Genomic DNA, 27346 nt, shown 5'->3' with positions numbered 1-27346 from the left:
CACTTCAGCAGTGACAAGGCAAAAATTTTCCTTGAGGATTTTTTTTTTTTTAAACCAGGTGACCTTCAGGGTGACGTGGTGAGACACAGGACACTGTTCAGACACCAGCACAGGCCCGGGCTGTGGGGAGGGAGGGAGGCAAGCAGCGGAGGGCGGCAGCCTTGTAGGAAAGGAGCCTTGGTGCACTCAGAGTTGGCCTCCTCTCCCCATCCTCCCGAGCTACTCAGGAAGCACGGGGCTCTGTGTACAAAGGAGGTTCTCCGCACTTCCGTCTTCAGGGGCCCTGCCTCTCTGCCCCTTGCCTGCCGGGGCTGTCCGGGCTCTGTCCCTGGAAGGCCTTGCCTGTTTACCTAAAGCCAGCCTCAGAAGTGAAGTGTGTTTTTCCACCAACCGAGGAGTCAGTGCAGAGAGCAAAGGTCTGGGTCATATTGGAATTCCAATTTCAATCCCAGCCTTGGTCTGCTTGCCTGCCAGCGGGCAAGAGCTTTTGCCTTTCATTGACGTCCTGGGACCAGTGCTGGTGTCCGTAAGGCCCACAGCACGTGGCGGGACCATGTGACGGGGTTCCCACACACAGAAGCCAGGGACCGAGCTGGGCTCCGCACCCTGCCCTGTTACGCCCTCCTCCACCGCTCTCCTGGTCTCAGCCTCTAGGCTGAATCACAAAGCAGCCCCCAAGTCTCATTTCCAGTTTTTAATGTTTTTCTTGTAAAACCAAAAATATAAAACTGGCAGGGGAATGGAAAACAAGTTCTGTACAATTTATATACACGAGGTCTGTGATTTCAAAACCATTGGGGAGACAAGAGGAAAGACACAGTCAAGGGATGTCACAGGTCACGGATCCTGACGGGCACCTCTGAGCGCCTGGCTGGGGCTTAGAGGCTCACTCGTGGCCAGACCCGGCCGCGTTCTGGGGAGCAGTGGCCTGGCTGCTCCGGCTGGCTGCCCCGAAGGTGGGAACAGCCAGCAGGTGGGAGGGTAGCATCGGCAGTGGAGGGCGGGCAGGTATAGGCAGCGTTCAGGTGTCTGTGTAGATGGAAGGGATGTGACTCAGGCAGTGGTCAAAAGCCCCATTAGGAAAGAAGCCGCAGTCCTCGGGGCCGCTGGACACGACGTCCTCAGATGACTGTGGTGGCATCGTGGTGGGACATGGGGCCTCGGCCAGGGCCTCGTAGCCTGTGGATGTGGGGGACAGGGTCCAGGCTGGAGAACTCGCACCAATCCACATGCGAGCAAACAGAACACACCCGTCCGTGTTCCCCCGCTCCCGCCCACCCCCAGTACACCCTTGGTGAGGCTCACACCTGCCTCTGGTGTACGTGTGTGACATGTGTCCATGTCACAGAACAGTATACTGTTCTTAAACACACAGCCACACACCTGCACACAAGCACCTTCATACGAAATGGCCCAAACTTGCTAATACACAACCATGCACTCACATGTGTGCACACACACAAAGGAGGGATCACAGGAGGAGGACATGTGTGCACAGAGCGGGTGTGAACGTCAGCACAAACGCGATGTGGAGCACACGTGTCAGGGAGTTCCTTACACACACAGGGCGCTCACACTGCCAGGAAGCACCCGTGCTGGCCCTACACGCACATGCATACACGTGCCCACACAGACTCGCCCCACAAACACGTGGAGAAGGAAGACATGTGCACACCTGGGAGCATGTGTGTGTGTGAGCAGGGACACACAGGCTCACATGCAGATGACCCACAGGTTTGTGTGTGCTCAGCTGTGCCTTGGTGCCCATCCCTCCACCCCCTGCTGCACGCCCACAGTTGCCCAAAGGGCCTTGGGACTGGGTACCAGTCTCCCCTTTGGCTGGTGCCCCCCATCCTGCCCAGTCCTTGTAGCTTCCAGCTGGATCTGAGCCCTGAGGCTGATCTGGGAATTTCCGTACCCTGCTTCTGATGCTCTTACTCGGACCAGGCCCTGTGCTCTGGGCCCGATTCCACCTGGGCTGTGTGCAGCCCTCCCCTCTCCCTGGGTTCTCCATCCCAACATGCGCAAAGCACACAGCACAGGAGTGGGAAGGAGGCAGGCAGGAGAGGCTTACCTGGGGCAGGTAAAGGTGCACTAAGGCCATGATAGCCATTGGGCCGCAGGGGGTTGAAGCCATGGGCCTCCCCCGCCAGTCCATCCCCACTGGCTGCCTGCTCGGCCGACCGGTAGCAGTCACCATAGGGGAAGCAATTCTGGATGGAGTGGAAGCTGCCCTGGTAGCCTGCAGGGGGAGGCGGCAGGGGCTGCATTCAGAGGGAAAACGCCCAGAGAGGGAGGAGGGGGCCGTCCCCCCGTGCGGCTCAGCCTCCCGCACTGGCCTGTGGCCTGGTGGGTGTGAATGGGAGGAGAGAGCCCCAGGCCAGAGGAGGTGCCGGGGTCCTACCCTGGAGCGAGCTGGGCAAAGCACTGTCACGTGGCTGCACCTGCCAGCAGTGCTCGGAGGGCAGGGACCCTGGGTCCTCCGTGCCTTTCTAAGATACCCCGTCACTCACAGTTCCTCCAAAGAGCCAGCCGCCCCACCCCCAGCCACTGCTACCCACGATGATCCCTTTGATGCCCGGTGGATGGGACAAACTCTTCTTCACCGCTCATGACAAATTTGCTCCTGGAAGAGACCCCCCTGTGAGGCAAACCGGGTCACCTGTCTCTCACCTTCTCCCAGTGTGGCCCTCAGTGCCAGCCACAACCCTCGGTGCCAGCCATCATTCCAGGTACCTGACTGCCACCCTGTGGGCCAGTGTCTCCTTCCTCTCATGCAGCCTGAGCAGGAGTCACTGGGTTATCTGGAAAGGGCCCCCTCCATCCTGACCAGAGCTTACCTTGAGGGCTGGGCAGAGGCTGGGGTGGAGGGCTCTGAAAGGGCGGGTAGGGCGGCTTGCTGGGGAGCGTGGGAAAGGGCTGGCCCCCTGGAGAATGGCTCTGGGAGGATGGTGGCAGTGGGGGTGGCCCAAGCCCCTTCAGTGGACTGACCATGGGCGAGAGGAGGCCAGGTCCCAACCTGGAGAGAAGAGAGACAGCCAAGGTTCATAGAGGTTGTCCGAGTTAGTCCCAGACACACAGCACTGACCTCATGGGTTCTGGTGAGCGTAAGATTAAATAAAGCAATGTAGACACAGCATCAGTATGATGTCAGAAACATTCTTAGCCACTCCGTGAATCATCAGCATTATCATCAAGATGAAGGAAGGAAAACCAGCAGTTAGGCCTGTTGTCCAAGTTGGCCTTTAGTCTCTTGCATGGTGTACTTTTATGGATTTTCTGTCTACATCTCTCGCCATCTCTCCTCCACTTGCATACATCCTGTGATGGGGGACTCACCACCTCCCTTTGTACAGAGCCTAAAGGACACTCACATTCTGAAATAAGACCACAGTGGCTAACAGTTGTTAGCCCTGAATCCAGCTGAGCCCCAGCAGGATGTCTAACCAGGCTGCACATCACTGGACACCAGGTCCCTTCCTTGAGCCGCCTTCCTGAGCCCTTGAGGTCTGCTCACACGAACCACAATGACCCTGGGGTCAGGGGGACCCTGGGCTGAAGGCTCATAGCCTCTGAACTACTTATGTGCAATGACTGCAGAAAAACGGAGAGTGTGGAGGTTCAGAGTATTTATTTTCTTCTTTGCATTAATGGCTATGTTGGACTGTTCATGTTAGAATACCCCATATACTCACTGCCGTAGCTCCATGTAACCTCTCCAGGCTAGCCATGCTGTCCCTGCCCACCCTCTAAGACTCGAGGAAGCATGACAGATCAGTGTCTTTCTCAAAACGGAGAAAGGAGATCTGGGGAGAGGTTGGTGGTCTTCACATCTGTAGCTCTGCAGGGTCCCCATCTGCCCTCTCTAACATGGGCCTCCTGCTGTCACTGCCCCTGTGGTGACGCTGCACTGTCGTCATTCCAATGTCTGGGACGCACACCCCTGTGAGTGCGCTGAAGACAGCAGAGGAGGGCCTCCACATCGGGACCCTGGTCCCCAGGCCAGGATCTGAGACACTGGAGGTAAGGCCAGCCTCCTGAAGTTAATGAAATGATCTTCTTCAAGGCTCCATGAGTTAACCGCCATTATCACCATCATTAATATTTCTAAGCCTGTTCTCACAGGGTCATCAAGTGGGTCTACAACTGTGCTCTATAAACTGTGGAGGGCGGTGTACAAGCCATGTGTCCTCAAAACCAGTTCTCCGGGCTGAGGCTGAGCCCAGGCGTGGCCAGGAGGGTGGCTCCTCCTCCCTCCAGCCTGCTGCGTGGTACCCTCCCATCTTATGCCAACCCCATGGTGGCACCCACACTCCAGCTTTGCCCCTACTTCCTGTCCATCCCCTCTGTTGGGATAGACCCCGCGGGGAGGGCCAGGCCCGGTCTTCTCAGTCACTCCCTGCTCAGCACCAGGCCTGGCACACAGCAAACAGCTGATAAATACTAACAAATGGGTTTCTGAATCACTCAACTACAAAATCCAGAGATTAACAGCACTGCAGACTTAAGGAGAACCAGATCTGAAGGGGAAAAAACATGCATTTTCAAAGTTTGTTTTTCCTGTCTCAAACCTGCCATAAATTCACATTTGCCACCTTCACAGCCAGTGAAATTAAACAGAACACGACTCTCTCCGAATGGACAGGGAGGCTGAGGTTCTACCCCTCTACCTGAACTCTAAAGGAAAAAGGATCGTCTGGAGCGCCTCTTCTGAGTCATGCAAATGATCCCTAAATCAAATATTTTTGCTTCAATTGGAACCTATAAAAATTAATAAAAACCTCACTGGCCTGGCAGACGAGGGCTTCATACTTCGTACATGGCTGGGGAGGGAAAAAAAAAAAAAAACCCACCCTATTGGGCGTCTTCTCTGAGCCAGGGTAAATAAATTTGGTCATGAAGTCAGGCCCTCTTAGCATATTTTTGAGTGAATCAGATAATTCTGTCAAGCTATTTAACGTCCCAGCAAACCGCCAGGGAGCCACGAGTGGCCTTCCTTGTTGACTTTGGCAGGAAAAGGAGGCTGAAGGCTTTCCCCCCTTCCTCTCCTCTTCTCAGGGGCTGAAAAAAGAAACCCATTCAAGCTGGGCCCGGTCCTGGTGTCAGGCATGAGGGCCCTTCTCTCAGGCAGCCCCGGGGGAGCCTGGGCGCCTGGCTGGTGGGGATGGCTTGCCTGTCGCTCCCGCAGGCGCGGGTGGCCAGGCGGGCTGGGGGTCCCGTCTCAGTCTTGTCATCACTCTGCCTCTCACTGCAGGAATTCCTGATGGGCACTTACGCAGGCAGCAGGCAGGTGATGAATGAGGTGGAGCAGAGTGAGCAGGCCCGAGTGGGGAAAGGCTTCTGTGGTTTATTTGTCTTTGGTTGGAGATGTCTGGGGGCTGGGTGAGCAGGTGGCCTGAGCCGGTGGGTGGGTGGGTGAGGGAGGGACAGGAGGTTGGTGTCCATGGAGCCTGTACCAGCTGACACACACAGTATCAGGCATGTGCACCTGACCCTCACCACTTCCACAGAGAAGGGTATTCTAACGCCCATTTTACAGAAGAGCAGACTAAGGCTCCAGGAAGACTTGATTTTCTGGGTTCCCCTTGGTACTCCGTCAGGCTGCCTCTTTGTGGCTCTTTGGCGTCACAGCCAGACTTCCCTGCTCCATGAACACCTAGGGCACTCCCTGCACGCCCACGGGTTCAGCTCTGACAAGCTCTCCTCTCCCCACCCAGCCAGACTGTCCTCAAGTCCCGCTCACTCCATGGGACTCTCGCCTGCTGGGGGTCCCTCCTCCCTCCCACCGGCGCTGGCTTGGGCTGCCATCCACTCTCTGTGGACACTGCAGTCCAGCCCCACACCGCAAGCTGTGTCTTCTCATTCCCAAACCTGACTTGCTCACTGCTCAACACCTTGCAGACAAGTCCTGTCACAGGCCTTGTGGTCTGGCCCTGGTGACCTCTCTCCTGAGGTCACCCCACATGAAGGTGCAGCTTCCAGAACACACTGAGCTCTCACCACACCTGCCCTTCCTCCCAACCTCTCCACTTCTACTTAACCTTGGAGGCCCGACATAGCATCACCTCCCAGAAGCCCTCCCTGACATATTCCCCCACTGCACTGGGTTCTTCTCCGGCTTTCCACAGCCTCTTCTTTCTTCCCAGAGAGTTACTTGCCCAGTGTGGGAAATCCCTGTAGGTCTATCACAGGGAGCTTCACCAGGGCTGCGGGAATCAGTGGCCCCATACCAGGGCATCAGCAACGGACACTGAGAGAACAGGTGAGTGAGTAGCAGGAGAAGCCCTGGACAACAAACTGGGTGATGAACGCAGGCCAGCGGCCCCAGGAACAAGCAGGCCAAGGCCAAAGCCAAGGCTTTGACCTTGAAAAGGAAGGACAGGGAAGGAGGAAGGTGATGGGATCAGGCTTCGGGGGACAAGTTTGCTCAAGTCCTGCTGGTGATGAGCAAAAGTAGCAGGAAGGGTAGGGGGAAGGGCTGTGAGGCTTCCCTCTACTCATTTGCAAGGAAAAGATTTCCCAAGGATTCAGTCAGTTCAGTTCAGTTGCTCAGTCGTGTCCGACACTTTGTGACCCCATGAACCACAGCACGCCAGGCCTCCCTGTCCATCACCAACTCCTGGAGTTCACTCAGACTCACATCCATTGAGTCAGTGATGCCATCCAGCCATCTCATCCTCTGTCATCCCCTTCTCCTCCTGCCCCCAATCCCTCCCAGCATCAGAGTCTTTTCCAATGAGTCAACTCTTCACATGAGGTGGCCAAAGTATTAGTTTCAGCTTCAGCATCAGTCTTCCCAATGAACACCCAGGACTGATCTCCTTTAGGATGGACTGGTTGGATCTCCTTGCAGTCCAAGGGACTCTCAAGAGTCTTCTCCAACACCTCAGTTCAAAAGCATCAATTCTTCGGCGCTCAGCTTTCTTCACAGTCCAACTCTCACATCCATACATGATCACTGGAAAAACCATAGCTTTGACTAGATGGACCTTTTGTCGGCAAGGTAATGTCTCTGCTTTTTTTAATATGCTGTCTAGGTTGGGCATAACTTTCCTTCCAAGGAGTAAGCGTCTTTTAATTTCATGGCTGCAGTCACTATCTGCAATGATTTTGGAGCCCCCAAAAATAAAGTCTGACACTGCTTCCACTGTTTCCCCATCCATTTGCCATGAAGTGATGGGACCAGATGCCATGATCTTCATTTTCTGAATGTTGAGCTTTAAGCCAACTTTTTCACTCTCCTCTTTCACTTTCATCAAGAGGCTTTTGAGTTTCTCTTCACTTTCTGCCATAAGGGTGGTGTCATCTGCATATCTGAGGTTACTGATATTTCTCCCGGCAATCTTGATTCCAGCTTGTGCTTCTTCCAGCCCAGTGTTTCTCATGATGTACTCTGCATATAAGTTAAATAAGCAGGGTGACAATATACAGCCTTGATGTACTCCTTTTCTTATCTGGAACCAATCTGTTGTTCCATGTCCAGTTCTAACTGTTGCTTCCTGACCTGCATATAGGTTTCTCAAGAGGCAGATCAGGTGGTCTGGTATTCCCATCTCTTTCAGAATTTTCCACAGTTTATTGTGATCCACACAGTCAAAGGCTTTGGCATAGTCAATAAAGCAGAAATAGATGTTTTCCTGGAACTCTCTTGCTTTTTCAATGATCCAGCAGGTGTTGGCAATTTGATCTCTGGTTCCTCTGCCTTTTCTAAAACCAGCTTGAACATCTGGAAGTTCATAGTTCACGTATTGCTGAAGCCAACAATTAATACATTCTTCATTTCTAGACGATTAAGTGACCACAAAGGGAACCACATTGTATGGAGGAAAAGGCCCCCTTCCTGCAGGGGTCCTGCAGTAAAGCTTTCTGGACAGCCCCGGCCAGTGGTCACGGCTGCAGGGCCAGAAGTGGGGACAAGGCCTAGGTGGGCATCTATGGAGTGGGCAGTAGGGGCAAATAATCTGCTCACCAAACACAGAGTATAAGCCAAAGAGAAGTCAGGGTGAGGCTCCCAAGAAGGCTTGGGTGCAGCAGCCCAGCCCACAGGGTCTGGGTCAGGGTCAGGGGTAGGGGGGATGCAGCACCTTCCCGGGGCCACCCCCACTGGGGAGGCAAGGGGGCACGAGGTGAGGTGCCAGGAAGCCCCATGATATCATCCACCAGCTAGGATGTCTATGAGGCAAGGAGGAAATCGTGCCCAGTGAGTATCTGGTACACACAGTAGGTGCTGCATAAATGCTGGCTACTTTCATTATCAGTAACAACCATTTAGTGTGCAGGACGCCTGCCCTCACCTGCCACCCATGCAGGTGCCCATCTGCTGTCCCAGAGGAGGACTGGCTTGCTATACATACCCATCCCGGGTGCTCTCAGCCGTGGGCAGAGGGGACAGATGGTGGTGGGAACTGGTGGTGGCGTCCAGTGGGTGGTGCCTGGAAGGGACATCATGCATAGAGGGCAGGATGCTTGCTGCCAGCCCATTATGGGGGGTGATGGAGCCAGGATACATGCCTGCAGGGAAGCAAACAATTATCACTGGACTTTGGCCGCTCCCTAGAGATGGCTGTGGTCACCCCATGAACTGTGCCTGCTTATGGAGACAGAAAGACAAGAAGGGAAACCAGCATTGTATTCCTAGATGGTTAGGAGCACAGACAGGGGGAGATAATGGCCCCACTGTGCTCTGTTCATGCTGCAGCTGAAGGGTTGTATGCGGGGCTGAGGTCCATGCTGAGCACAGAGGTGGACTGACATGGGGCTGTCAGAGGTGTGGGGTGGTTGGACCCTGTGAGTGTGTGTGTGTGTGTGTGTGTGTGTGTGTGTGTGTTTAATGAGGCAGAGGCAGATTTGAATGGAGTAAGCCGCCTCAAATCTCTGGAGCTGTTCTGGGAAAGAAGGGGCTTGCTCCATGTAGCCCCAGTAGACAGAGACCCTGGGATGAAGGGAAGCTTGAGAGAAGCAGATTGGACCTGTCTGTTCCTTCTAACAGGCAGATTTGTGGTAGGGTCACAGGTTGCCCTTGGAGAAAATGCACTGCTCTTCCCCAGAGGTGTGCGAGGAGAGCCTGGATGTCTGCCGTGAGGGGTTCCAGAGACAGGATGGCTGTGCTAGCTGGATGGCAGGTTGGCCTGGGAGACCTGGGAAAAGGGATGCCACAGACGGTTGTGTAGGATGTACACTGTACAAGGGTGTCGACTGAGCACAGGTGTCAGCCATGTTCGAGTCTCAGATTCTAAACCTCTGGAAGATGCCTGCAAGAGGGAGCACCTTTTACTACCAAAGGTCTTTCCCTTGTTAAGAAGACGGGTCGGATAATGAATCAAATGGGGGACACACGTTGCCCAGGACAGGGGGGTCAACGTGTGTCATGACTGACACATGTCAGTCACATGTTGCTCCAGGGACCCCACTGAGGGCTTGAGAGTACTGACCAAGGCCAGCGCTTCCCAAAGACTTTCACAAGGAACCTGAATTAGAGAGGAAAACAAGCCCCTTCTCTGGGACTGGAGCCTGAGGAGGTCACACCAAGAGTTGCAATTTTTTGATGTTCCCTATTTTATCTGAAAAAAATGGGGCCAATTTGCACCCCCTTTTTAATCTGCCACATTTACCGATTTTCATAGAAATTGACATCATTTTCCCAGAAATCAATTCAAGCTGATGCCCTGGGAGGACTCTGTGGACCTGGGGACCGGGCCCTGAGCTGCACTGAGGCTGCATCAGGTATTCAGCCGTTATATTCTGAGTGTCATTCTGGTCATCCTGGATCCACACTCAATGCTCTCAGCACCTCATGAGGACCACTGGAAAACAGACCACACTCTTTTCAGGGGTGGGGGTCAAGGAGGAACTTTTCCTTTCTCAGGTGGTTGGGGTCCCAGGCCTGTGAGTCAGGGGACTACTACCAGGAATTGAGCAGGACAAGGGCAGGGATTGCAAGCTCAGTGCCTTAGGTAGCACAGCAGGGAGCAGAATGAGTGGCCTGGCAGGGGATAATGACAGGGAGTGGTGGGACTATGGCACCGCAGTGTGTAGACCAAGCAGTCTGCAGCCCTGGCCTAGAGTTAGAGCGATAGACGTTCAATGGAAGGGTTATATTCGGTGAAATTCTACTCCTACAATAAATGCGTTATTACTGACAACAATTCATTAAGAATATACTATACGTCAAGGTCTTTCCCCACACCATCAAGTTCAAGCATCTCAACAACTGTCAACTGGGGCGATAACATGATCTCATTTTAAGATGACGTCTTAAGAACTTCAGTAATTTGCCAAAAGTCATGCAATGGGCAGCTAATCAGTCCTCCCAAATGACACCAAGACAAAGTTCATTTAAAGTTAGGCTCCCGTTCAGGCGCTGGCCCGTCAGGCGAGGGGCCTCTGGCGCAGGCTTCGCTGCCAGGCTGTGAGACCCAGGCTCTGAATGGGCTCTTGGGGGCCCCCTGCCTCTCAGCCCCAGTCCCTCCTGGCCCCTGTCTCAGGGATCTCGGCTCCCATGGACACCACCACCCACCCACCCATCCGCCTCCTCCCTCAGCCGCACACCCCTCCCAGCTTGGGCAGGAAGGCGCGGGAGGGGGGCTTCTGCAGACGGGGCCTGACTCAGCGCTGCTCCTGCCTCGCTCTACTCACCACTCTCTGTAGCACCTCCTCGCCTGCCATCTTGAACCAATCTGGGGGCCTGACAGTTGGGAAGGCCTAGAATCCTGATAAATCCTGCTCCCTTTCCCTCAGCCGTGCTGACCTCATGCTTCTCACGTCCTCACTGCCCATCTCGTTACCTGGGGTGGCTTGAAGGAGGCCTGCCGGGGAAATTCCTGAGGGTTTCCTGTGAGGAGAGCTGGTCCTTCCTGATGAGGGGCAAGCTCAGGGGAGCTTCACATAGTCAGACAGCGAAGACTGGAGGCCGCTCTCACCAGCCCCTCCCCAACCTCACCCCTCTGTTCTGGACTCTTCTGTCCACACTTTCCCCTGCCTTTGCCCGGCCCCGGTCCAGATGCCTCCCTGTCCAGCCCCCTGAGGGTAAATATACGGTGGGCGACCGAGTGTGTGAACCAGGCACGTTGAACATGCGGACAGACAGTGGGCAGGAAGGAGGGAACCACCGTTATCGTAATGAGCAGGCTGGCCCGTCCAATCTCTCCCCAGAACGCACCACTTCAGGCTGTAAATCAGCGTCATCAATCATCAGCGGTGAGTGCTTAACCTCTGGCCCTAACATCTGTTCCCAACTGTGCCTGAGGCATCCGCTGCGGGGTCTGCAGGAGAACCTGACGGCCCCAGGGGGACCCAGGACTCCTGAGCTTGCCTGGCTGGCCCTTTTCTCCCCGCTGTGCTGGAAGTAGCTCAAGGACAGAGACCCGCACAGAATCTGGAACACAAGAGGTGCTCAGTATGGCAGGGTGGAGCAGAGGACCCTGGCGGGTTACAGTGCGTGGGGTCGCAAAGAGTCAGACACGACTGAGCACACGCACACGCACACGCGCATGCGCACACACGCACACGCGCATGCGCACGCACACGCACACGCACATGCACACGCACATGCACACGCACACACGCACATGCGTGTGCGCACACACGCACACACACACACACACGCACCATGGCAAAGGCAGCAGACAGCTTGTTAAGGGCATGGCCTGCAGCCAAATGGCCTGGATTCAAATCGGCCTCTGCCATTTACTAGTTGTGGAACCTCAGCAAAAAGTTACTTAAGCTCGCAAGGCTTCAGTTTCCTTGTCTGGAAGAGAAAGTGCATGCTAGTATGTACTTTATGAGGCTGACATGAGGATTATGTTAGTTAACACATACATGTACAGTCCCTAGAACAGCTCCTGGCATATATTCAGTAAACGATGGCTTTTGCATTATCACGAGATGGATGAGTAAACAGCTACTCTTCTCCTTCACCGTGAGCAACAATAATAATGATAAAATTCTCCATCACATTGGTTTTATATAATTATGTGATCATATCCACAATCACATTTGCTGTCACAGCAGATTGCTGGGGAGGGGTGGGGAACTCAGGCTCAAGCAGCAGAGACGCTGCTGACCCACTGCTAGAGCAGGCCTGGGCAGGCTTCGTGTTACCCCAGTGCCCCTCTCATCCACAATGCCGCCTCAGAGACTCTGTTTCTCATCTGCAGCATGGGCTCACTGGGGACTGGATGAAATGATGTTGTAAAGTGACCAGCCCGAGAAGGTGCTCAAGAGATGTTACTGGTCCTGACTGCTCTCCCTGGGACAAGCCCTGGGCTAGTACCTGGGAGAACAGGCTTCCAAATGGGATCTGTTGCTGACCTTCCTGGATGACCTTAGGCCAGTCTTTTTCCTGCCCAGACCTGAGTCCTCCCATGGTGGAAACGATGCAGCTGTAGGACCTCTGACCCTCTGTCCCAGGGCAGCCATTGTTAACCAGTCCCAGCCCTCTTTCCTGCTAAGCCTCAGAAGCCTTCTCAACACAGAGCTCCAGCCCCAGGCAGCTGGCGTTTGAGACACAAACCTTCATCCCTAGATTGGGTCAACTCTAGGGCCTCTTCCCTACTAGGGTCCCTCTATTTTAGCAACTCTGACCCTATGAGCTGCAGCCATGGCAGAAGGGACCCCTAGTTGGAGGCAGGTGGGTATGGTCCCTCCTCCATGGACCCATCCTCCTGGGGTGTCCTCATCCTGTGGATCTGTCTGAGCACAGGCCCTGTGTAGGGCTACCTAGAGAAAAGGAAAATACCTTCTTTTCCCAAGGCTATTTGGTAAGTGCTTTGATGGAGTTTTAAATATGCTACAACTTTAAGGCTGAGGGGGAAGAATTTTAAAAAACTAGAAAATAAAAAATGTTTAAAATAGTTGGGGTAATTCAAGAACTCCCAGAGGACGGGAAAAGCTTTCTGCTCTGATACTGTGGTTTCTTCGGGGTGGGGAAAGGGGCAGAGCCCAAGAATTGTCAGCTGGAATCCACAGGCTACACTGCCCTTTGCTGGGCTGGGTTCCCAAGAAGCCAGGAGTTCCTGCCGGGGCCTGAGACCTGCCCCGTGGCTGCTGGGAGGGGCAGGCACGCTGCCTCAGCTGCACTGGAGGCTCTGAGCATCTAGATAGATGGGTGGCAGGGTCCCAGGGGTCTAGGGGGGGCCCTATCTTATGATGAGCTGGAAGCAATTACAGCCAAGCTGCCCATCCTCTCAGAGCTTCGGTTTTCTCTTCTGAAGTAAGGAGTCGTGGTGGGGAGTACATGGGACTTTAAGTTGGGGCCCAGGCATGAACCCTGAGGTGGGTCCTGAAGAAAGTGCAGGACCTGTCATAGTGAAGGTGCAGGGAGTGGAGGCTGGCAAGGTGCGTACAGTGGTTCCCAGGCAAGAGGGAGCCTGGTGTGTTCAGGGAACCGCATCCAATGTGCCAAGGTTGGGGCAGGAGGCCATTAGGAATGCCTAGGCCCCAGGAGGCCTGGGCGGAGCCTGGGCTTCATCCCACAGGCAATGGTGAGTCAAAGAGGAGTGGGTATGAAGGAACGTACACCTGGGGAGATAAGCTGCCTGGGCAATGAAGTTCCAAGGAGTGGGCACCTCCAGCAGGTTGTGCCCACATGGCCCCTGTTACTCATGGAGCACGGCTGTCTGCCTGCAGGGCTGGGTGCAGAAAGGGCCCCCCTGGCCCTGCCTCCCCGCTTGCCTACCTGGGAGCAGTTCCTGGCCTAGGGCGCGGCCACCCTTCCCGTCGCTGGCAGCCAGCTGTGTGGACGTGTGGAGCTGCTGCAGGGCCAGACACTCGGTCAGGATGTCAGCCTCAGCGTCAGGGCCCGTGTGCAGCTGGGGAGTGAGCAGAGGGAGAGAGAGGGTTAGCACAAGATCACCTGCCCACCAGCAAGTCTCACTCTAGGGGACAGGGCAGGAAGGACGGTGGCTCCAGGGCACGACCCCTCCTTCGCTGCCCCTCAGTTTCCTCAGCTGTCAAATGGAGCTAATTGTGGACACGGTGAGAGTGGCGTTAGTTCAGGGCTGAGAAGCAGATGCTCAGGCGAGATCGAGCATTCAATGATTTTAATAGGTGAGGGAGAGCTGGACGTGCTGGGAAAGCCACCAGACAGAAGGAAGAAGAGGGAGAGAGGAAGTTGGTGGGAGCTTCCTAGACTGGGAGCCCAGGGACCAGGGAGTCCTCAGGGCGCCTAAGTCTGCTGGAAGTCATTGGAGTCCCAAGTCTCCCAGGAAGGGGTCTGACTTCACATCCCTGCAGGGCCTGCCAGGCTCCATCATTAGCTGGGAGCCTCCGCCAGGGGCGTGGCCTTGGCACAGATGCCAGGAGGGCATCAAAGTGCAGCAGCTGGGCCTCCAGGAGGCTGGAGGTCTGTGGGGCTGGTTCTTGGGCCACGGCTGGGCTGACTGACACCGGGGGAGTAGGACACAGTGAATGTGCAGTAAGTGTCTTTCCCTCCTTCCTCCCCACTCCCATCTCCCTTCCTGGCACAAAATGCAGCAGAAACAGTCCAGGGCTGGGGACAGAAGACCTGGACCCAAATCCTGCTCCATTTCTTCTTACTCCCTGTGTGACATTGGACAAATAACCTCTCTGACTCTCCCTTCCCCTGCCGTACCGGCCAGGCTGCTGAGAGGGGTGACGAGAGGACAGGTGTGAACAATGGTTGAAGGTGCTGGGTCAAGGGCTGGCTCACCCCACTGGCCGACTCCCCCTCGGTCACGTGACAGTGGGGCCGCTGAGTCGGCACCTGGCCTTGAGGGTGTCAGCTAACAGCACACTGGGGCTGGCAAGTCTTTGGCCAATCGTCCTTGTCTATCCCTAAATATAGACTTGAGCCTGACCCCTCAGAACATCTTCACATCTCCAATTGGGACCAGACGGGCACAGTGGTCCTCAAGTGATGAGGGGGGTGTGCACTGGGATGGGAAGGGTTCCTTCTGCCAGGGAAATCCCAAAGCTGACCATCAGAGTCCTGAAGATTGACTCGTCCAGATCCTCATTTTAACTGGGACAAAACCAACCCAGAGAAGGCAAGAGCCTCATTGCATGCCACACAGCAGCCGGGAGTTAGCCCGAGGGTTTTTCCACCCTCCCAGGCCAGCCGGGCCAGCACCCAGGCCCGGGGAAGGCATGCCTAGCCTCCCGAAGGGCTCTCGGCTCCCTGACCCAGCAGCTGTTTTCCATGTAAATTAAGTTTCTGGCAAAAGAGGGCCAAGGCATGTTCTTGCAGACCGCAATGTCGATCGGATTAGGAGCAGCGGGAGAGGAGAATTAAGGAAGAAAAGCATTTCTAATTCTCTCTGAAACGCAGCAGGGCTGCCAAGGAGCTGTCATAATACAAGGGTCGCTTTACCCAGAAAGATACATCATCCCCGATGGCTTTTAATGGATGCTTATTGTTGGGAAGTTTGCAGATCTTCGGCCCCAGGTCCCAGGGGCTCAGTGCAAGCCAAGCATGGGGCCTGGGAAAACCAGGGCAGGATTCTGGTCCTTGGGCATCAGTCTGCTCGGGACAGAAGCCTCCCTGGCGTGGAGCCCGGGCCGTTCCCTGTCCCTGCCCAGGCTCCTCAACCTGAAAGCAGTGGAGAGAGCTCATGCCCTGGAAGCAGATGGGTCTGGCTCTGTCCCTCCCACACCACACAACCCTGGGCATACTTGTTACCTCTTTGAGCCTCAGTTTCCACATCTCTAAAATGGGGAGGAATCTCCCACTTCCTAAGATTATGGTGAGGACGTCTATGGGGTCGCACAGAGTCGGACACGACTGAAGCGACTTAGCAGCAGCAGCAGCAGCAGCAGCAGAAGATGAGATACAGCCTGTGAAGCACCAGATTCATCCCTCCCTCCTCAGGGTGAATGTGGTTGTGCTGTGTTCACCGCAAGCTGACAGCACATGCTGTGACCACGCTCCTGCTCTGCTCTACAGCTTCCAGGGGGCTCCCGAGCCAAGCTGTCCCCTCTCCATTTTCTTTGCTACTGAGGTCTGCTTGCTCCTAGCAGCCCATCTCTGCATACCCCTATCCCATGGATTATACAGCAGTCGACTTCTCCAGCCTCTAGGCCTTTTTCTGCCCTATTTACACTGTATCCACAGTTCTGAGAACACTGCTTGGAGACAGGAGTTGCTCCTGAATCCTGCTAAACAAATTAATGGCTCTTCCTGCTCTGTCCTCCTCTGTCACGCTGATGGCCCAAGACTGGCCTCTGGTGTTTCTCTCCGCCCGACACACACCCTCCGGCACTCCAGCATCTGTGGCCCCACTGGTCCTCGGGAGATGTGGCTTCAACCCAGCCAGGTAAGGTCCTGCCCAGAGTCGCAGTCCTGTCCCTCCAACCGCACTGGGTCCCTCAGACGCTCACACACCTCCTGTCCAGAACAGAACCCGCTGCTTTCTCCTGCAAGCCTGCTTCTTTCTCAGATTCTCTATCCTGGTGAAGGGGACCACCGTCCATGCATCCTGCTCCCCCAACCTCTGACACTGATGCTCCTCCTGCCAGGCACCCCCAACCCAGCCAAGCAGTCACCAAGCCCAGTCCCTCTTCCTCCCCTCCCCCCCCGCCCCAGGTCAGCCCCCACCGCCACCCTCCATGTCTCTCCTGCCCCCAGCAGTGGCCTTCTTGTCTCAAATTTCCCTCTAACCACCTCGACCCATTCTCTACACAGCCCCCAGCTCCACCTTTCAGGGTGACGTGTCCCATCTCTGCCTGCAACCCCTCGATGGAACCCCCATCCTCAGGACAGCCCTGCCGCCTCCGCAGGGCCATCCTGTCACCCCACCCCCACAGCCTCCCCTCCGTGCCTCGCTGCTCAGCCCAGAGTCAGGCAGGGACTGCGTGAGGCTGGCCCTCAGACAGTTTCAAGCTTCTGTCACTCTCTGGGGCCCCACCTCCACAGGCCCAGTGCTTACTCCTTCTTTAAGACTTAATGACAACACCTCCTGACTTCTGTTCAGAACTTTTACTTTGGGTCAAGTACTGGTCAAAAAACCCTTGACATAGATTTCCTTGTTTAATCCTCATGACAACCCTTAAAAGCAAGTCCTCTATGCCCCATCTGACAGCTGAGGACATGAAGGACAAAGGCACTAAGACACGTACCCAAGGCCAGGGTGCCAGTAGCCACGAGCCTGCACACCACTGCCCCAGCCCCAGCCCCATGTCGCTTCTTCCATGACCCTCCAGCTCCCTGCCATAGGCCCCAGCCCCATGTCGCTTCCTCCATGACCCTCCAACCCCCCTCATAGGCCCCAGCCCCATGTCGCTTCTTCCATGACCCTCCAGCTCCCCCCCCATAGGCCCCAGCCCCATGTCGCTTCTTCCATGACCCTCCAGCTCCCCGCCATAGGCCCCAGCCCCACGTCGCTTCTTCCATGACCCTCCAGCTCCCCGCCATAGGCCCTAGCCCCATGTCGCTTCTTCCATGACCCTCCAGCTCCCCCCCGATAGGCCCCAGCCCCATGTCGCTTCCTCCATGACCCTCCAACCCCCTTCATAGGCCCCAGCCCCACGTCGCTTCTTCCATGACCCTCCAGCTCCCCACCATAGGCCCCAGCCCCATGTCGCTTCTTCCATGACCCTCCAGCTCCCCCCCATAGGCCCCAGCCCTTTTCCGGCTCTCTGACTGCTTTCTGCACACATCTATTGCGGTCTGTGTCATATTGTGTCGACTTATCCCTTCATGTGTATCTGTCTCTCACTGCCAGGTCCCCACTGAAGGTAAGGACCATGGTTTTTATTTTTGCATCCTGAATGCTGGGAACATCAAATGTTTATAAACGAGGCCTGGGCAAATGGATAAGAGAGGAGCTGGTAGGGGGATAAATGTCTTCTGGCAGAAAGTGAGGAAGTACAGACCTCCCTCAACTTATAATGAGGTTATGGCCTCATAATCCCATCAAGGTCTGAAAATATCAAAAATCAAAATTGCATTTAATACACCTAACCTACTGAATTCAACATTCAAAAAATGAAGATCGTAGCATCCGGTCCCATCACTTCATGTCAAATAGATGGGGAAACAATGGAAACAGTGACTAACTTTATTTTCTTGGGCTCCAAAATCACTGAAGATGGTAACTGCAGTCATGAAATTGAAAGATGCTTGTTCCTTGGAAGAAAAGCTATAACTAACCTAGACAGCATATTAAAAAGCAGAGACGTTACTTTGCCGACAAAGGTCCATCTAGTCAAAGCTATGGTTTTTCCAGTGGTCATGTATGGATGTGAGAGTTGGACCATAAAGAAAGTTGAGTGCCGAAGAATTGGTGCTTTTGAACTGTGGTGTTGGAGAAGACTCTTGAGAGTGCCTTGGACTGCAAGGAGATCCAACCAGTCAATGCTAAAGGAAATCAGTCCTGAATATTCATCGGAAGGGCTGATCCTGAAGCTGAAGCTCCAACACTTTGGCCACCTGATGCAAAGAACTGACTCACTGGAAAAGAACCTGATTCTGAGAAAAACTGAAGGCAGGAGGAGAAGGGGCTGACAGAGGGTGAGATGCTTGGATGGCATCACTGACTCGATGGACCTGAGTTTGAGCAAGCTCCGGAAGTTGGTGATGGACAGGGAGGCCTGGCGTGCTGCAGTCCATGGGGTCGCAAAGAGTTGGACACGACTGAGTGACTGAACTGAACTGAACCTACTTAATACCATAGTTTAGCTTCCCCTACCTTAAATGTGCTCAGAACACTTACACAAGACTACAGCCGGTGATTACCTCAGGCAAAGACTGTCCTAAACAACGTGCCGAATAGCTCATATAACGTACTCCCAGAATAGCTCACTTCCAAATAGCTCACTTCCAGAATACTGTACTGGAAGTGAAAAGCAGAATGGTGGTCTGCGAACAGAATGGCTGTGAGTGTATCAGTTGTTCCCCTTTGTGATCGAGCAGCTGCCTCTGCCCAGCATCACAAGAGAAGATCCTGCCCATCACAGACACGGGAGAAGATCAGACTTCAAAGTGTGGTTTCTACTAAACTTGTGAAAATACCATCGTACCATCGTAAAGTTGACAAATTGTGAGCTGGACCATCAGAAGTCAAACCACTGTTAAGTCACAGAGAATATAAAACTTCAAAGTGTGGTTTCTACTGAACTTGTGAAAACAAACCACTGTAAGTCATGGACCATCTTGACACTTGGGCTGGTGGGAGGCAGACGGACGGTGAGGGACAGTAGCACCCATGGGTGTGGAAGGCTGGATACATGCAAGGAGTGTGACCTTTACCTGTCTTGATGCTGGACAGGAGGCTGGGTGGGGTAGGGGGGGTTGTCTGCAGAGATGGGCCTGGAACGGAGCCCTCTTACCTTCTTACGCACCTGCTGCTCTTTGGCTGAATGGGCCTTCACGTGCTTGCGGAGGGAGCTGGGGTCTGTGTAGCGCTTGGAGCAGCCAGGGATCTGGCAGGCGTACGGCTTCTGTAACATCAGAGGGCAGAGGTGGGGTGAGTGGGGGGCCATCCACCGGGCCGTACGTCCTGCTGTGTGGCTCGCATCCTATCCCTCCCGCCAGGAGGAGTCTGCCTCAGGCCTGCCCACAGGTAGGGGGAAGGTGCCTGGCCTGGCAGTGAAGGAGGCCTTTGTGTCTCCACTCTACCCTCATCCTGGGACCTCTGGTAAGTTGCCTCCCCTCTCGGACTCTCACTTTCTCCTCTGCAAGATGATGGGGCCCCCCAAGTTCTAAGACTTCTTCCAGCTCTGACACTGGCTCTGAGAAAAGAACACCCTTTGTGGCTCACAGCTGCAGAGGAGCAGCAAGTGAACAAGGATTAAAGTGAGGGGCAGAGGGGCAGGAGGAAAAGGAAGAACAGGCGTGGGGCACAGCTCGAGGCAATGGGACACAAACGTGGAACCAAGCTGGAGAGCGGCAGGCCCAGGCTCGGAGCCCCTGACGAACCTTGCAATGGGTCCGGGGTCCCCAGACTGGTCCCCAGGCTATGAAGATTGTAGGTCCTCAAACCAATAATCACAGGAGACCAGAGGGTACTGGGTCTCAGGTGTAGCCCCGGGTAGGCTGGGCATTGGTGCCCTTCACGTCCCTTTCCCCTGGAGCCCCATTCATCTTCTAGAACAAGTCAGTGCCTACCACCTCCCCTGGTTCCTATCCAGACCCCTTGTGCTCTCTACGCCTCCAGTCTACCCTCTCATTCACAGCCAGAGGACCTCTCTCACAGGCCTGGCCACGCTCTCACCTTCTAACCCCCCATGGCTCCCTGGTGCCCTCGGATACAGCCCATCTCTGGGTGCTAAAGGCCCTTTGTGACTTTAGCCCTGGTTGAGCCCTCACCCCTCCTCCCACCCCAACACACCCAGCTCTTGTCACCTCCTCTCCAACCTCTCCTGAGTCTGGTTCCCACTGCCACTTCTCAAGTTTCTACCGGTAGCACTGTCCACCTGCGCTGCGGGGTCTGTCCAGGGGTGAGTTTTCTTCCAGGAAGGGTCCCTTCTGATTCATCCCAGGTCAGGGCTCTGTGGCTGTAACTGAATTCTGAGCTCCCCGTAGAAGCAAACCTCCATGAGACCTTGCTCAGGGACTCCAGCTGCCACTGGGGCTTGAAGTCCCTAAGGCTCCCTTTCTGAACACATCCAGCAGCTCTGATTTCTCAGGGCCCTCTGGCCTCCAACCACTGCAGGGGACACAGTGGTGGGGGACGTTTAGAGATGACGCCTATGTCCCCACCAGCCATGCCGACTGGAACTGCCCCTAAACCTCAAGGTGAGCCAGCCCTGCTGGACAGCATGGGGTTGGGGGCGGGGAGCAGAAACAGACGGCCATACCTTGGTGCTGCCACGGAGAGTTGCCACGTTAAAGAAACAGAGGAGAGCAAAAAGAAAGAGACAGAACAGTGAGAGGCTGGCCTCGCTGAAAGGCAGGTACGGTAGGGTGGAAGGCAGGCCTCAGACCTGCCCCCCACACAACCACTCAGAGACACAGATACAGACACAGACCCACACACCACAGGGCCCTTCTTTCTTGGGCCCGATTCCCACCCCAACACACACACACACACACACACACACACACACACACTCTTTCTCTCATGGGCCCTGCCCTGCTCTGCCCCAGGCTCTGTCCCCAGGGGACGCTGATACAAATCCATGCGCTTTTGTCAAAAAGCAAACAAACAGAGCTCCGTGTGTGCAGGCGCCCTCGCCTGGAAAGAGGGCACAAGGCCCATCTCTGTGTTTGTTTTTCCAGGGCCTGACGTGTGTAGAACATTCCTCCAGCCCAGCTCCCCCAGGAGCCCTCAGGAAACCCTGTGGCTGGCTGTCCCAAGCAGCAGCCAAGCCCCAGGCCTGCAGTCACCGCACCAGCTCCAAGGCCTCGTTCACAGCAGGACACTCAGGGCCGTGCTGTGAGCATCCAGCACCTCACAGCGCCCTCCTGACCTGAGCACAAGACAGCCCCTCATATACTAAGCCCGCCCTCGCCCCGCCCAGTGTGCAGGCACTGCACTCCGCGCTGGCCAGCTGCGATCTCCTTTCAGCCTCACACTCACCCCATGAAAAGCATCCCCACTTTACAGATGAGGAAACTGAGGCTGATGCTTTGCCCAAGATCCTGCAGAAGTGCGGTGCCCACGCCCCTCTGCTAAGGTGCCCCCTCTCTTCTGCAGCCCTGAACAGTCCAGGGAAGTGGGCAAAGGAGAGACTATTGCCCCCATCTTCCCTGTAAGGAAACCGAGGCCAGGGCAGGACAGTCTGTGGCAGTTAGGACTCGAACTGCACATGGAGTATCTGGGATGTGGCAGGATTTGGTCAGCATTCAGTCAGCAAGTCACAGGTAGGCCAGCGACTCACGTTTGCTGTACAGACCCTGCGTCTGGCCGCCACAGCTGTCGCCTCAGTTGATCCCCCCATCCCTCTCCTGTAAGGTAGGAGTGTTTGAAGCCCAGAGAGGTTGGGTGGCAGTTCTCAGACCTCTGGGACCAGATGGAGGGCTGGGATTAGAACCCAGGCTGGCTCTCTGCAGTCTGTTCCACTGCTTCCCTGCCCATGGAGAGAATCCCACTTTCTCTGGTGCCAGAGCGGACCTGGGGACGTGAGCAGGTCCCCTCTGGAAATAAGGCCCAGCCTGCATGGGGCTGACCCCATGGGCCCTCGGGTGCTGGGAAAGCAACCTCACCATGGGGGGCCACTGCAGTGTCTCCATGGGCCTGGCGCGGGGGCTGGGCTCGACCAGGACCTTCTGGGGAGATGCAGGACTGAGATAACCCTGCGGGCTCATTCTGGGCCTGCCCTGACCCTGTCCTCGGAGCTCTGTTCACACACCAAGCAGGGGCCAGAGGCCTGTTGCTTTGGGGCTGGGGCCAGGAAATGCAGTAAGGAGAGGGGAGGAAGGGGGTAAGTCAGGGTAGGTGACCCCGAGATGCCTGGAGGGAGGCCTGGGGGAGGCAGTGCAGAGGGGCCTGGTGTTGCTGGGGCTGCCATGTGTACCTCTCAGGGCTGGTATAGGTGCCAAGGGCCCCAGGGGCTGGGCATGAGAAGATGATGGAGGCAGAGGGGTTTGTTAGCACCTCTTCACTCTATGTGCCCACCCTCAAGACAGTAAGCCTGACGTGGGGGTGGTGGGGACAGTGGTCAGGCTCAGGCTAGGGGCAGGGCTCTTCCTTCCTACCTCATCCCCTCCGCTCTTCTCCCCTTCTTCAGCAAGGGGCACTGAACTAGCGGTCAGGCAGACAGGGTTGCATCCCAGCTCCCCGACTTTCCAGCCATGTGACAGTCAATGATTTCATCTCTGAGCCTCAGTTTCTTCGTTTGCAAAAGGGGACAGGCCCCTACCTTGTGGTTTGTCACTTAAACTGGGGGAGGGTATGTGTGGTCTCAGAGGACGGGAAGATGTGTAGACCATTCTGCCCAGGGCCTGGCCGGGCCCCAGAACGTGACTACCCTGCTATTTTCTGCTATCCACCTCCCCCATCTTTTGGGGATCTTGGTTTTCCCAGCTATAAACCCCCCAGAGGGCCTCCAGCTCTGACTTCTGTTGCCACGTGGCCTCCGACTTACCCTGGAGTGGTCAATCGCCCATCTGGGCCTCTGTTTCCTCATCTGTATGTCCCGGTTACTTGACGCTGGGCTGCACGACCACTCAGGTCTCCCAGGCCCCCACTGGCAGAGTTCCCCAAACATTCGCACAAAAAGCAGATATACAGGCCAGTGGTCCAGATGTGGAGTCTGGCTATGGACCCATCCTCTGCTGCACTGAGGGGCTGGGGGTCTCCTAGGCTGGTGCATCCCCTCACATAGGTGCTGTGAGACTGCGGGGAGGCCCCAGTCAACTCTGCCACCTTCTGGCTGAGTAGGGAACTGCCCAGAGCCCCACTTTCCTCATCTGCCAAATGGGCTCGTGACCCACTGACCGGCAGAGATGGTGGGAGATGATGTTGTAGAAGTGCTCTGTTAACTGCTGAGGTCTGTATGCACAGTACAGAATGCTTGGACCGGTGCTGTGATGGAGCCACAGGTTCTCTATCACACTGGCACAAACAGGAAAGGAGGTGGACACACGGGCATCTGGGGCCCAGGTCACTGATCCAGGGGCCTGGAGTCTTGGGCCCTGCTTACCTCAACGGCTTACCCACCGTGCCCGGGAGATACGCAAGGCCCTGGAGAGCCTCTGGCCTGTCTCCATGCCAGGGGTCAGGGTGGGGGTGGGCGAGGAAGAGCAGGGAGGATTGGCTCTGGGAGTGACTGACAGGCTCGGGGAGAAGAGGCAGGATGCGAGCTGCACCCCCACCCCCTTGCCCCGTGCCCCCGCTCAGTGGGGCCCACACTGCTGCTTGGGCTGGTGGTTCTCAACCAGGTGAGAGTTTAATTCCTCCTCCCCAGGATTTTTGCCAACACTGAATGACATTTTTGGTTGTCACAACTGGGAAGTAGGAAATCGCTCCTATCTAATGGATCGAGGCTTCCCTGGTGGCTCAGTGGTAAAGAATCCACCTGCAATGCAAGAGACATGGAAGAAGCCACAGGTTCGATCCCTGGGTGGAGAAGAGCCCCTGGACAAGGAAATGGCAACCCACTCAGGTATTCTTGACTGAGAAATCCCATGGACAGAGGAGTCTGGCAGGCTGCAGTTCATAGAGTTGCAAAAGAGTTCATAGGGACGCAACTTAGCAACTAAAACAATAGAGGCCAGGAATGTGGCTAAACACCCTATAATAATGGTGCTTTCCTCTCCCTGCAAAGAACTGTCCTGCCCAAAATGTCAACAAGGCTGAAGGCAGGGTTTCTGCCTGGAGGTGGCTGCTGCCCTGCCTTAGACAAACATGGCCGGGGTGCTTGTCCTCCACCCTCCACCCTCGGCCTCTACCCCCGGGGCCTACCGTGTCGAGGTGGGTGCGCTGGTGCTTGGCGCGGTCACTGGAGTTGCTGAAGGCCTTCTGACAGCCTGGGTGCTGGCACAGGTACGGCTTCTCGCCCGTGTGGCTCCGCAGGTGGATCTTGAGGTTCTCCAGGCGCGAGAAGGCCTTGCTGCAGCCCTCGAACTGCAGGAGAGGCCGGTGAGGGGCACTCTGCAGGCCCTGGAGGGCCCACCGCCCAGCCCGAAAATGGGCCCCAGCATCTGCTCCCCTGCCAACCCCCTTGGCCCTGCCCGAGGCCTCCTGGTGCCCCAGTTCAGCTCCCCATGAAGTGCTCAGGACCTAGACTCTTATCTGGGAAGGTCTGGTGGATCCAGAAAAACATCCATCCCTGATTTAGAAATGGCCACTAGGACTTGAGAAAAGCTGGTCTTTCTGTCTCTGGACGGGTCTGCCCTCCAATGGCGTCTAAAAGTGACATGCCACTCTAATGGTAGCGCAGCCCTGAATGGACAGGGGGCAGGCACATGTCCAGTGCAGACAGCCCTAGATTTGGAACCCAAGGCCTGGGTTTTAGTCAGTTCCGCTCTCAGTGAGGCTCTGAGCAGTGCCCTTGATATGCCTGTGCCTTATTTCCTTGCCTACAAACTTAAAGCTGTGTAGCCACCATCCAGGGCTGATACGAAGGCCCCAAGGGGTGGGACACTTGACTGTCAAAGGGCTTTGCCCTCCTGGAACACGGCATCATGCTGATTGCTGTCAGAACAATGACCACACTTGTAAACTCAGAGTCTTTGACTTATCATTTGGCTGTTTATCTGTTCAATGCCCCCAAGTATGCACCAGGCCCCACGCCAGGCAGTGAGCATGCAGTGGGTACAGCACAGACATGTGATGTCCCTGGTGGGGGTGAGGGTGGACAGAGAGGAACACAGTGTCGATTCCGGCAGCTTCTGTCCAGCTCCCATCTCTTCCCCCAGAGTCCTCTAACTTCAAACTCCTTCCTTCCTACCCTCTACACAGCTACCCCAGGAGGCTCTGATGTATGAAAGAGACCCTGCTGCTCTTGCCTAAATGCGGGCCTGGCATTCAAACACCCAGCCCTCCACACTTCCGGCCCCTCTCGACTCCCCACCCAAGGCTCACAGCAGCAGGGGTCTGCCAGGTAATGCCAAGTCTTTGTTTCTGTAAGACACTCAGCAAGGAATGTCCTATCTCTCTCATCACAGTCTGTCCAACCCCTGTCAGCCTGCAAGATCCTTCGCCCACAGACCCGAGGCGCATTCCCTGGTCCCCGTGTGACTGGCTGCCCTTTCCTGCTTCTCCTCACTGTCCACCTTCCATTCCCAAGGCGCTTGCCACGGGCAGGAGGAGGAGGTGCCCTGGCCTGCCTCTGCTCCCTCTGTCCAGGAGTGATGCTAGAGGTTTAACCACACACGACAGTCAGAAAGTGAGCGGCCCCAACATCCCCACCTCAGAGACGGAGGCTTCCTAGGGTGGTCCCGCGTTGGGACAGGACACAGGCCACGTCTGGTGCCAAAGCCCAGGTGGCTCCTCTGTGCTCGCTGTCTTCCCAGGGGCAGGGGGCAGGGGGAGGCGATTCTTAAGAAGAAATCAGAGGAGGCCGGGCTCCCTCTCTTGAGCCACTGGTTCCATCGTCTAGGCCAGGACAGACGACGTGAGACAAGGACTCAGAGACAACGGCCGGTCTGGTGCGGGCACTCCCGGCGCCTGTCCCTTAAAGGCCTGGCCGCAACTGCAGGCCGCGCTCTGCTTGGGGCTGGCCCAAGGCAAGGCGCCCGCAGCTGGGTTTTCGAAGCTGTTCCACTTCCTATTTCCAGATGTTATGCCTTTTCCATGCATCAAAACCAGAAGGAAATCCTGTTGGGGAGTAAATAGGCCACAAGCCACTCCCCCACCCCCTGCAAGGCCTGGGCCAGGTTCACGCATAGTGAGGCCGAGCAGCTGAAGGGCAGGCTGCTTCTCGGCCCGAGCTGGTCCCTTTGTTCCTCTCCAGCCCTTGCCGGGAGGGTGGACGTCTGAGGTTTACTGGGGGCAGTAAACTCCTCACATGCTGTGTGCTGTTCCTGACTTTGGGAGGGTCCGCCCGACTCTGGAGACCCGTACATCATCTCCCCACTGGGGCCTGTATGCCCGTCTGGCCAGTTGTCCGTCTCAGCACAGCTACCCCCACCCCCACGTCTTTGTTGGGGCTGCCCGCCTCCTGCAACACCTGCCCTTCCAACTCGCTGACAATTTAATTCAGACATTTTTCAGAATCTTCAGCTTGGGGTTCTAGGTCAGACACCTCTCCCATCTTCATACACCCCATGTGTTAGGCTGTAGCCGCATGGGAGTGATCAGACCCCAAATGGGTCGGGAACTTGAATGCCCCCAGGCCTGCTGGAGCTGTTCCCTGGGAATGGAACGCCTTTCCTTTCTTCACTCACTCAGACATCTACTTGTGGTGCCCCAGCTCTGCCTCCGTGGAGAAGCTGTCCTCAACCTCCCGCTCCTGCTCGGTCACACCCTGAGCTGTGCTGAGGTTTCCACTGGGCATCCCTTATCCTCTCTCCAGGCCTCCAGGCTGAGGGTTTGGGAGTTCCTCGTGGGCAGGGCTGGCATTTCACTAGTGGGGCAAAGGGTGGGTTAGAAACATGATCTAGTGGTGTTAAGAATAGGGTTCTGGGGCCTACGGGTGCATGTACCTCCCTCGTGCTCATCCAGGTATCCCACATCTGTGTATGTGCGCTGTGCCCATGTTGGCCTGGCTCGTTCTGCCCGCCCCCATCCCACTGGAACTCCTCAGAACTGAGTCCCAGACTGGGGTATATAACAAGCATCTGGCCGAGGCACCACGATGGGGGTCCCATCCCTCAAGGTAGGATCAGAGGTAGCAGCAGGTGCAGCAGCAGCGGCCTGGGCAGGACAGGTCTGGGACAAGGATGCAGGTACCCCTGGCAGAGCAACGCCCCCACCAGGGCCAGCATCCCAGGTATGAGGGTATATGGGCTCTGCTCGCAGTTGCCTGCCGAGGTCCCTGCAGCCTGACCCTTTAACAACCCCAG

The 27346-nt window shown here is 55.8% G+C and overlaps 1 protein-coding gene across 1 annotated transcript in view; it reads right to left on the bottom strand.

Annotated features, from left to right (window-relative positions):
- Window positions 1-712: 712 nt before the first annotated feature.
- Window positions 713-27346, bottom strand: part of GLIS1 (GLIS family zinc finger 1) — a 260563-nt gene continuing 233929 nt past the window's right edge. Inside the window, exons 5-11 of the mRNA XM_019957435.2 lie at window positions 24303-24464; window positions 19285-19395; window positions 13676-13808; window positions 8355-8511; window positions 2841-3019; window positions 2075-2242; window positions 713-1179 (exon numbers count right to left, since the gene is read on the bottom strand). Of these exons, the coding sequence (XP_019812994.2) occupies window positions 1022-1179; window positions 2075-2242; window positions 2841-3019; window positions 8355-8511; window positions 13676-13808; window positions 19285-19395; window positions 24303-24464 (1068 nt within the window). The 3' untranslated portion in view covers window positions 713-1021. The remainder of the gene's footprint in view (window positions 1180-2074; window positions 2243-2840; window positions 3020-8354; window positions 8512-13675; window positions 13809-19284; window positions 19396-24302; window positions 24465-27346) is intronic.

Source organism: Bos indicus, chromosome 3 (assembly GCF_029378745.1).
Source record: "Bos indicus isolate NIAB-ARS_2022 breed Sahiwal x Tharparkar chromosome 3, NIAB-ARS_B.indTharparkar_mat_pri_1.0, whole genome shotgun sequence".
NCBI lineage: Eukaryota > Metazoa > Chordata > Mammalia > Artiodactyla > Bovidae > Bos > Bos indicus.
Note: the sequence above shows the minus strand (reverse complement) of the source record. Positions and strands in the feature narration are given on the sequence as shown.